Source organism: Ranitomeya variabilis, chromosome 1 (genome assembly GCF_051348905.1).
Source record: "Ranitomeya variabilis isolate aRanVar5 chromosome 1, aRanVar5.hap1, whole genome shotgun sequence".
In the NCBI taxonomy this organism is placed as follows: domain Eukaryota; kingdom Metazoa; phylum Chordata; class Amphibia; order Anura; family Dendrobatidae; genus Ranitomeya; species Ranitomeya variabilis.
In genome coordinates this window covers 50,469,420-50,480,802 of record NC_135232.1, presented here as the reverse complement: position 1 = coordinate 50,480,802, position 11,383 = coordinate 50,469,420, and the positions used below count along the sequence as shown (strand labels likewise).

The window sequence follows — 11,383 nt, the reverse complement described above, 5'->3', positions numbered from 1 at the left end:
CATAGTTTCAGCACGAGGGTTCCCATCTAGAACAGGAAACCAACAGAAGCCGGAGAGCGGTACCGCCCTTTTATTTCAGTAGGTTTCCTGTCCTAGCTGGGCAGATCCCCCTCAGGTGTGCTGTTGTAAGCAGGTGCGGGAATGCAGTAGCGCAGGGATTGCAGAACAATATTTAATTGGTTAGCAAAAGGTTATCAATGACCTCCTCCCAGTGAGTTAGCGAACAGTAAACAATCACACAGGAGGGGTAAAGGGTTAATGCGACAGTCTGATACTTAAACGGCACTTATCATAGTATTCTCTGGTCCTCATCCACATACAGTCTGATGGGAGTTGCAGTACCCAAAACAAAAAAGGCAGAACACTGTAGCGCCAAAACTTGCAAAAATGAAAATTGAATTGCATTACTGCACTAGAAATCTGAAAAATTGAGAAAGTTTAGCTCATGAATTGGCCAATTCATGTGTACCTGGTAGCTACGATAAGGCATTTCTCATATACCAGGTCCTCGCAATGCCTTTCCTCACTTCGAATAAAGTCTTCATCTATATGGGAAAACGAATCATCTGTTAGACTAAATTCTATATCTCTGCGGAGGGGTAGTGGTCCTGCTTTGATTAAAAACACCTGTGGCTAAAAGGCAGAGTGCTCAGTCAGAAGACTAATGAATACAATAGACTAAGTGTGAACAGGTGCTGAACCTAGAGTCACCAACTCGTATATACTCAAACTAAAAAGGCAGCACACTGTAGGGCCAAAACTTGCAAACATGAAAATTGAATTGCATTACTGCACTAGAAATTTGAAAAATAATGCGGTACCGGCAAGTGTGAGGTTCTCAAATGAAGTCTAGCAAATCACTGTCCAGCTTTTGGTGGCAACAGGTGGTCTTCGGTTTTGCCCGCTGAGCTCCTAGTTCATAAATCTGTGCAAAAGAAGTGGGGAGCGCTGCAGGAGTTTGTCTACCATGTGTGCTGCTGCACGTCTGTCAGTGCTGGAGAATACCTCCGGGTCTTGCACCTGGCACCGCTCCTCTGCGAGAACTGGATTCTGTCTAGCCAGGAGCACTGCACACACCCTGGCTCACCGGAGCATCCACGCAAGTTCTGCAGAACATGCCACGCACCTTCCTCCGCTTTCACTGCTGGCTAGAAACTGACTGCTCCTTCCTGTGCACTGCCCAGCTTAGCCACGCCCGCTCTACCCACATCATGGGACCTGTCCGGTCCCCCATTCTTTCCCCTCAGTAACACTGGACGCAGCCTCGACAGTTCCGGACCTGGCCTGACGCATGTACCCGCAGCCTGGTCTTTCTCCTTACACTGTCATGGGTGAAGGGACAAACTAGTAGACAATTTGGGTAGCTCTTCAACTGGAACAGGCCAGGTGTTTGGGGCCCACATTACAGCTGGACAAACAATGGTTGTAACATGAATAATCAGAGATCAAAACTGTCCCTTCTCCTGGAAAAACGCACAATGTCTACATCAAAGCACCAGCAATTCACATCTATTGAGGCCATCATTGTAATTTACTGAACCATTTTTCACTACATACATCAGAGGTGTCAAACTGCATTCCTCGAGGGCCGCCAACAGGTCATGTTTTCAGGATTTCCTTAGCATTCCACAAGGTGCTGGAATCATTCTGTGCAGGTGATTAAATTATCACCTGTGCAATACAAGGAAATCCTGAAAACATGACCTGTTGGCGGCCCTCGAGGAATGCAGTTTGACACCTCTGACATACATCTTGTCTGAGGTCTGGTTGTGTCGTCACAATGCCCAATACGAATACCCATTAACCTAGGCGTAATCAACATGGTAATGGCTGTAGCAGGTCCGATAAAGTCTCATACTCAGAAGTGAAGTGTTAGTTAATGGTCAAGAATAAACAGTTGACAACCAAATGTTGATCGTTTCAAAGATCTTTTCATATCATGAACCCACTGAAGATAGTTGCCAGCCCTGGTGGATTGTGGTCCAAAGTTTTCTATATAGATATAGGACCCCTTGTTATGTTTGCCAATATTTTGGGGTCTTGTAGGGAGGTTTTTGTTTGGAGTCTTTGGCTTCTGGAAGTAATGACTAACATAGGAGTTGTGGAGCAGAGACACCATTTATGGTCAGGTACCATGGACGATCATAAAATCCAGACATGAGACCTTCTAACTAAACTCATTTCTTTATTTTTAAATAATTTCATAAAAAACAAGCTGTGTTATTACACATACAAGTTCAGAATAAATAAAAATCGGACACAAGTTCATTATGTACATTTTTTCATAAATTAATGTTTCCACGATTGAGGCTGTAGATGACTATACATTGAACTTTAGTGGAATGGCTGCTTTTGACCTTAAAGAAAAATTCTCAAGACAGCAAGATCTATATACAAGTATATACATGTATTTACAGCAAGATGGACGACAAGAAACCCTCTGCTCATGTATCATCCCAAGGTTCATGCCACCTTGATCATCGACATTCATAAGACCTGGAACTTCCCAACTTCACACCAAGACCACAGACTACCAAGACCTGTGGAGCTTAGAAACCCCATTTACGACGTGTCTGACCTCCAGCTTCAGAATTGGACCAAATTCTCAGCTGTTTGCAAAAGACCAAGATGACAAAACTCATTTTAGAGATATTAAGGCTTACACTATATTCTGATAGGAATAACAGTCAAGCCGAAGCACCATATCATCTGGCCTGTGTCCATTATGAACGTTACGATGGTTAGAGCAAATGGATGCAACATGGAAGGTTACGAAAATGCATAGGAAAGTAAAGGCTTTTTGGAGTCCATCTTGAAACATTCAAATAATTGACATGGACCACTAACATATGGAGGGGGGGGGGGGTAGAAAATAAAGAGGGTTATTCCCATCTCCTACATGGGTATTGTTGGTTAGTGCTTGTTAAGAAATCACTTTTGCAATAGTCGTTTAAGATCCTTAGCCATTCATGAGACATTAGGTTCATTTTCATACAGGTCGTTGACTGGAACGAGCTACAAATAAGTTAGATAATTTAAGAACGGCTAAAAATGTTATCAAACTGCAAATTACAAAAGTGCTCACTTTCACAAGCACTATCCAACATCAGTCTATGAGAATGGAAACGGCCCTTTAAAGGAACGCCATGCGACTGGATTCCCACAGCTCAGAATAAAATACTGACAACTGGATCTTCATTTACAATGTTAATATCTGAACCATTATAAATAAAATGGGACTACGCCGGTCATATAGTCCTTGCCACAGCCCACACTGTATAAAAAGTATAAACACCGAAACTTCAATAGTGAGGTGTACAAAAATCAAGGGGTAAAGTGTAGAATAAAGCGTTAGGTGAGGGGCCCATTAGTAGCAGGTTTGTAACATACAGTAAAAGCAGCAGATCATCTCATTAATCCCAGTGGTCCTTTCATGAAAAACTTCCTTCTTCGTAACAGTTTGTATGAGGGGGAGGGAATGTAAACTTTTTGCAAAGTCTCCATGAAAGGATTAGAGTGGAAGACATTGGCCCCATAAAAGGTCCACGACTGCATCGTTACAAGGTATAAATAAGCAGCATAGTTTTCAGTGCTTTGTAGAAGTCTCCATGTAGAGCTCCGCCTGGTTACAACGTCTTCACACGGTAAGGAACAAGGATTGCGGAACCCGCGTGACTGATCCAGGCTATTATAAGTTCACCCTATTGGAAAGAAAGTGAATAAGTCAATGAATGGATCCAGGTTGGATGTTTGGTCCAACTATAAGTTTTAGACATTTAATTCACTCTAGGAACTTTAAGATACCTACAGTGGCGTCCCAATGTGGCCACATTTACAGTGAGTAGACCAGGTAGGCATCATTCTCTGCCATAGTTCTTACCGTTTCCGGCTCTTTACTTCCCAGCCATCTTTACATTTTTCGAACACCAGTTCACCACCAGGAGATATACGGCTTTCATGCATATCCTTCAGACAGAATGTAAACCTATAAAATAAAAAGTTCAAGAAGTCAAAATCAAGTTACCATATAGTCCAAGATGGGCAAAGTTTATCCTATTGGAAACCACTAAGGCGAGGGTTGATCTACTGGTGATTTTTGACCATCTCTTAACACTAAGGGAACCATCATGTACAACAGTAGATCTTAATCTAGTAAGATCTACAGAAGTTAAAGGAGTTTTATCCCATATCAAGTAAATATACGCCATTGTTTTACAATTGCTGGAAAGAAGGAAAAGGGGGTCAACTTTCTGGGACCTCCAATAATTTTTTTGGGACAAGAGGATCAAGCTCTGTTCCACCTTCACTGATTTTTCCTACATAGGAGGTTCCTTATCATCCAGCTGATAATCGGATCGATCTCCTACACAGACGGTTGGCAGGGTTAGTTAGGAGGGAACATTTACAGGATTCGGAGAAGTGCCATGAGTCACTCCCATGAAATTGACGACATTAGGATAGGAGATGGGCAAACCCTTTTAAAAATTATCCAGTAGTCCGACTATTCTAGGGGGAGGTACAGAGCAGTGGACCCTCACTAATAATTCTTGTATGATCTAATCTGTTGATAGACCATTTAGAAAGCTGTCCCTAAAACATGAGGTGGGCAGGACAACAGGCCAAAGTTGACTCCTAAATTGACATAATTAATTTATTTGGTTCATCAATATTTCGGGCTGCAAATAGACAATCCTCCATGAGGCTTTACATGACCTTAGATGCCATTAAAAACGAGAAGATCAAGTTGAAGATGAGCCAGTGATCAACTGATGGACGAGTCCATCTTCAGAACCACCAGATATTAGCAACCATTGTACTAAAGACTAGCTCTACCAATCCCAGACCAATACAGAACCAAGATACTCACTTCTGCTGGGTTTCTCCAGACTTCACCCGGATACGACGGATGTGTAATTCTTTTTTATCGCCCTTTGACTGAAACCAATAACTGGAGCTCCAGATACTGAACCACGATTGTTTGGTCCCTTCCCATTTCAGCTTAATGGCCAGGAGATCGCCCACATCATCCTCACTGTACACCAGGAAAGTGTTGGTGAAGTTGTATCCGATCTCTTCAGGTCTACAAGCAAGAAGTTTTTAGTTAGAGGATGGAAGCTCAAGTATGATGGACACCATATATTCTGCACATCCGGGCAACACTTACACAGTTAAGGACAGAGGGATGGAATCATTCATTGTTCCAGCCAGGATGATGGAGAACGTGGGTTCAGAAGTCTCCTGTTCCTTCAAGTAGTTGAAGATGTGCATTTTGAGCTGATAATGATAAACTGTAAGAGGCAGATACAGGAGAAGAAGTCAGCAATGGAGCAAATAATGGTGCAGATGTGGAACTTTGTTGCAACAAAGAACATTCTTGGACTGCGGGCAGATTTACTATGGTGTCAGCCTTGTGGGATATACATGTGGGAACGATTCCTTGTCCTACTAATCTACATTTTTCACCTATACATTTAGGTTTCAGTCTTACCTTTGTATGGCATGTGTGCCCGGGTCTTCAAGTACATTTTGCTGTTTCTTTTACTGGTGCTTTTCTTGGCATTATAACCAATGGCGTTACATCTGTTCTTGCGGCAGCTCAGGCAGATTCCTTTCTTGAACCGGTTGGAGTCCGTGCATTGGAAAGCAAAGCTCTCCTTGTCTTTATTAATGAGAGAATCCACAAATAGGTGCACAGATCGCTCGTGCTCACACTTTACAGCGTCTCCAATATCTGAGGGTGAAAGCATAATACAGTGTCACAAAAGCCAACAAGTCACACCAGTATTATAGTAGTTATAGTCTTGTACATAGGGTCAGTATTATAGTAGTTATATTCTTGTACATAGGGAGCAGTATTATAGTAGTTATATTCTTGTACATAGGAGCAGTATTATAGTAGTTATATTCTTGTACATAGGAGGCAGTATTATAGTAGTTATATTCTTATACATAGGAGAAGTATTATAGTAGGTATATTCTTGTACATAGGGGCAGTATTATAGTAGTTATATTCTTGTACATAGGGAGCAGTATTATAGTAGTTATATTCTTGTACATAGGAGGCAGTATTATAGTAGTTATATTCTTGTATATAGGGAGCAGTATTATAGTAATTATATTCTTGTACATAGGAGCAGTATTATAGTAGTTGTATTATAGTAGTTATATTCTTGTACATAGGGGCAGTATTATAGTAGTTATATTCTTGTACATAGGAGCAGTATTATAGTAGTTATATTCTTGTACATAGGGGGCATTACTAGACTTACTTCCATAGGCTATTGAACCAATAACATCTGTCAAGCCACAACCTGGTTGATAATCGCCACCATTGGGATAGATGTCAATGTGTCCAATGGGCATCTTTATTCCAATGCTGACTCCTAGTGCCTCTCTAGTGTAAGTATGAAGAACATCCACAAATTCAGCATCATCCGGTGAGAGACGTTTATGGGCTTCTACATCTTCAAACATTGGTCCTGCTGGATCCAAACCTGAAACAAGAGATTGACATTCCCGATAAGGATATGTATACATGATAACTACATTTTCTGAATTCATTAAACCCATGCACATACGCCAGGGCATCTCCATTATACATGTATCAGTCAATTCTTTTAATATCTTTGATCAACAAAGACTCAAGGCCTTGTGACATTTACTTTCCCCTGACAATTAGCAGCTGAGATCCCTCTATTACGGGATAATCTGTTCCGACCAAGACTGCGATTACTGGGCATAAAAGAACAGTCGATCTCGGAGGTAAGAGACAAATACTGGGGGTTTGGGAGACAATGTTACATACCTGTGATGCGCCCAAGTGTCCCGGTGACATAATTGCCAGCAAAGCCTGCAACGTGCGCACCGAGACTGTATCCGATAAGATGGACGTTCTGAAGGGACATGTTTCCCTTTTCCTGCAAGATGGACAGTAAAGAACACCATATTAAGCTCATCTACCACTGATGGACAACCATGATGCTATAGGGCCATTGTTTTATGCCAATTTTGAAGCCTTCTCACCTGTAACCAGTCTATCAGAATGGCAGTCTCCTTCCCGACCAGCTTCGTGTGATTGACAGCATCAGGGTAGAGTTGATGAGCCAGGGACATCCAGTCGACCACTATGACGTTGGCGTGCTGCTCCCTCAGCTGCAGAGCGCCCACCAGCTTGTGCAACCAGTTCTCAAACAGTCCAGACATCTGGAGACAAAGAATAGAGGGTTAGCAAGACAAGGCGGAGATTGGCCAAGTGTGAAGCCTTCCAAAGCACTTCTCTCCAGAGGAAAGACTGGCAACTTTACAAGTGCACCATGACTACATCGTGCACCGTGACTTTACCCCAAGTCATGATTTACCCAAAATGTTCTTGATCCAAGCACATATTGCATGGAACCTTGCAGTAGAGAAGGTCTAGAACACGTACCGTCCAACCATGGATGACAATGAAAGTCTTCGCTGACGAGTTGTAGTGACAGTGCTGCAGGCAGTCATCGTTTTCTGGGTCCAGGTAGCAACCCTCATCAGGATTGGCAGAGAAGTGAGCATTGAACAGTATATTAGGTTTCTTAGGTGCCAAGTCTCCATCAGCTTCTTCCAATAAATTAGCAATTGTGTCATCTGCAAGCAACGTAAATAAATATAGACGTTAGGAACCATTATCGCCACCCCAGTGGATGCCCATCCAAGCTTCCTTCTACAATAGCTGGTTGACCTTGTTATGTACCTAGATCAGGTCATATGGACCCTGCAGACAACAGAACCAGCTGACGTCTATTGTAACAATGCACAATTTGTAAGATGTCCAGAAGGAACGAGCGACAGGAGCACCTCTGCTGCCCCCACAGGTAGAATATAGATACTGCACATGGCACGCCGGTATTCAGAGCCCATTAATTTAGCTGCAGGCATATAAAGGCATATTACATGACTAACACAACCAGACAGAAACATTACAACCGGTAATTACAGAAGCCAACCCCGTGAGAGAATGGAGTGACCCACTTGTTTTAATAACCAGGTGACCTACCCAATGTAATCATTAAAACATATTGAATAATTACAAAGTTACAGAAGTTTCAATGCAACCACAAGATAGGAAAATACATTTAGATGACTTCTGCTTTTGTAATTTCCCCCATCCGGCAGTTAATTAGAACTTGCACTTGGCAACCAAAAAGTTACATCACTTCTAATCAGTGATTGCCCCCAACAGTGAAGCCCCCCCATCATTATCTGTCAGTGTCTTTTTGTGTGTGGTGGATTACAGGTGCACTGGGCAAATCGCTCTTTTGTTACAATGTGTCGCACAGATGTCTTATTATGTAAAATGCCAAGATGACAGTGGAAGCTCCAATCCTCCAGAGCGGTCTCATGTCGGGGGGCCGCCGCCGCACCATGTGGTTTAATAGTCTCTAAATCCCATTGTTCCCCCCTCCCTATTAAGTCCCTTCTGAGTAGAAGTAACACAACTAGCCTACAGTGCCATTATATAGCTAGGAGAAGGGAAACGGCGAGGAGGGCAGGAGAGGGTTAATAGAATGTGAGCCAATATGTGATTAATTAAAGAGGCAAAAAAAAAAAAAAAAAAAAAAAAAAGTTTGCATATGATCTAATGAACAAGCTATATAAAGCAGATTAGGAGGCTTTCATTATTGCCATGTCCATGCCAAAGCAAAAAGGGTGGAACCAAAGTAAAAGTAATATTTAAATATATTGTGTGAAATTATATATATATATATATATATATATATATATATATATATATTTTAAAAAGAGCAGTATACTTATAAAGCCAGTAACGGTCACTTATTAAAGACAATAATATACATTGTTGCTTATTTTCACCCCCTTTGTTATTATATGTAACCTGTTACTCCCCAATCCTAGGGGTTTTTATTAGGGGGGGGGGGGGCTCAGCTCCTAGCTTTGGCTTTAAAAAAAAACAAAAAACCCTCCACTGCAAATCTTTTTTTAAACCATTTTATACATGCAACAATTGAAATACACACTAAAAAGAAACAAAATCCCACTGTGCCGCAAGTGCAGCTTCTATCCAGACACTGTATCCTCCATGGTAGCAGCTCTGAGCAGGATACACAGGATCCATCTAGTCTCCAGCCCAATGGACAGAAGTTCCCTCTTCCACCGCTGAGCCTGACCTTGTGTGATCAGAAGCAGCAGATGCCTCAGCATGGCTCCATTCATTCCCCTATGGGGGTCCCTGCACCCCCCCAGGTGATCACACAGTAGGAGGCAGTACTGGGGCCACTCACCTTTCAGCAGCCCTTCCTCAGCGAGCACAGAGGCTTGTACAAGTGGCACTGCCAGCACCAGGCACATCCACACTAACTTATAGAGCTGGGGCATCGCTGCTGTCTGCCTGGCACCGGGAGATTGGCTTATTGATGTCTTGATTCGGATTTCAGCTCTGCAGCTCCCTCCTGCTCCTCGCTGATACAATGGAGCTCTGCACTGACACACTGTAACAAGCCGCCGGCTGTTAATACTCCAGCGCTGGTCACGTGACCCATCGGCAGATCGCAGCCGGCTCACATAGGCTCCCGGTGCCGCGCTCTGATTGGTCACACCCCTCACACGCCCAGAAGATCAAAAAATGAATGGGGAAGAATGGCGCTGGGCTCCCACCTCCGGCGGCGGCCACAATGGGGCCCCTGTGTGCGGACCGGAGCATGGCTGTGTCTCCAGTGCATCAGCCATCAGAGGAGCGGCACATGGGGGTGTAGTGACAGCAGATGGGAGGAGGAGGAGGAGATGGGGGTCCTCATGGAGGCAGCATGGTCTGCAGCCTTCAGAGCTGTACTCCCCCTGCAGCTGCTGCTTGTTCAGTGTGTGCACCGGCCTCCCAGGCAGGAAAACTGATCACCCGGGCAATGGGGGCAGTAAGATGGCAGCTAGGGGAGCAGGGAAGCTGGAGACCCCCAGAGGGAAGCACAGATGAGCGCTCTTATTGATGGAGCAGAGCTGTGCAGGATCTTTGCACTGTATTAAGAGTCCAGCGATGTAGCAGAATTGAGTTGTAGCAGAGCCCAGCAGCATAGCAGAGCTGGGTCTGTCAAATGACTCATCAGTAGCAATCTATCAAAGCCCAGAGGCACAGGTGCAGCAGAGCTGGATTTGCTTTTGACACACTTTATAAATGTAGTAGAGTCCAGTGTTGTAGCAGAGCCCAGCAGTGTAGCAGAGCTGGGTATGTCAAGTGACTCACCGGTAGCAAAGCCCAGAGGCACAGCAGAGCAGGATTTGCTTTTGACACACTTTGGGAATGTAGTAGAGTCCAGTGATGTAGCAGGGTTACAGTAGAGCCCAGCAGTGCAGCAGAGCTGGGTATGTCCAGTGACTCAGTAGAAGCAATGTAGCAGAGCAGGGTTTGTTTTTGTTACTCTTTGGGAATGCAGTAGAGCTGAACAGCAGTTGATTTAACCCTACAGCAGATCCCACCAGGATCACGTAATGAATCTTGTGTGGACAGAATGTGCTGCTGAAAATGAAGACAAGGGTTCTGTCTGAGCGATCAAATGATTATCCAAAATTGCTGTGTAATGAATTTTCCTCTGATTTTCACAGATTGCTGTAAATTCCAAAAAAAGTCCATAAAATTGTTGCAAAAATACACACTGTAATCATATCATGAACATAGCGTCACTTTCTGTTTAATTTTTTTCTGTCTTCACTTTTCTGCATCAGTTTTGACACGTGGTCAGAATATTGCGATCTCACCTGTTTTAGCCACTGTTGAGTATTTCGTGCACTAAAAACTGCATTAAACTTGACATGTAAGTGGATGAGCCGTAACTATCATTGAACTGGAAAAAAATCTTATTTTGAGGGCAGGTTGACATGACCAATGTCTCCACACCCAAGAAAATGGTTTTATGATTCTGGTCAGAGTGGCTTCAGTTTTTCTCTGACGTGGAGAGAAAGAAAAAAAAAACGCTTTTTTCCACTTTCTCCATTCTGTCAGTTTGTGAATATCAGACTGCACTTGGATGGCATCCGAGTGCAGTCCAATGTTTTCATGGACCCATAGACTTACATTCCCGATTTGGATCTGACTCCTGGATCAAAATCAGACATGCCTCAAATCGGACACATGCACGAACCCCAAGGAACTCGTACAAGGAAATCGGTTGCGTGCACGAGCCTTTTACCAACAGTCTTTTTTTGACATTTGGAAAAAACTGTCCAGTCTAGAACTTGTCCTCCGCTGTTCAGCGCTGGTATGATGGCTGGAGCATGCAAATAGAAATCACTGTGTGTGTAAACTCCGAGCGCGGAGAATCCCACAGCTGACAACCCCGTATCCCTGACCTCAGCAGTCCTCCTCCTGCCGCTGTATGTCATTCAGCCCAGTCTCCGCCAT

General features: G+C 43.5%; 1 protein-coding gene across 1 annotated transcript; it reads right to left on the bottom strand.

Moving 5' to 3' along the window:
* Positions 1-2,165: 2,165 nt before the first annotated feature.
* LIPG (lipase G, endothelial type) lies at positions 2,166-9,729 on the bottom strand. Its single transcript, XM_077283490.1, has 10 exons — positions 9,276-9,729; positions 7,427-7,620; positions 7,024-7,203; positions 6,806-6,917; positions 6,270-6,494; positions 5,489-5,731; positions 5,165-5,288; positions 4,868-5,080; positions 3,881-3,985; positions 2,166-3,701 (listed from the first exon to the last, which is right to left on the bottom strand). Exons 1-10 carry the CDS (start codon positions 9,367-9,369, stop codon positions 3,689-3,691), a joined length of 1,503 nt encoding a protein of 500 aa, XP_077139605.1. The 5' UTR covers positions 9,370-9,729; the 3' UTR covers positions 2,166-3,688.
* Between the last annotated feature and the right edge of the window lie 1,654 nt (positions 9,730-11,383).

Excerpts from the sequence above, each read along its gene's own strand:
- LIPG (XM_077283490.1), bottom strand. The coding sequence starts at position 9,369 with ATGCCCCAGCTCTATAAGTTAGTGTGGATGTGCCTGGTGCTGGCAGTG. Across the intron at positions 7,621-9,275 it reads TGAGGAAGGGCTGCTGAAAG|ATGACACAATTGCTAATTTA; the intron begins GTGAGTGGCCCC and ends CGTTGCTTGCAG. Across the intron at positions 7,204-7,426 it reads TTGTCATCCATGGTTGGACG|ATGTCTGGACTGTTTGAGAA; the intron begins GTACGTGTTCTA and ends CTTTGTCTCCAG.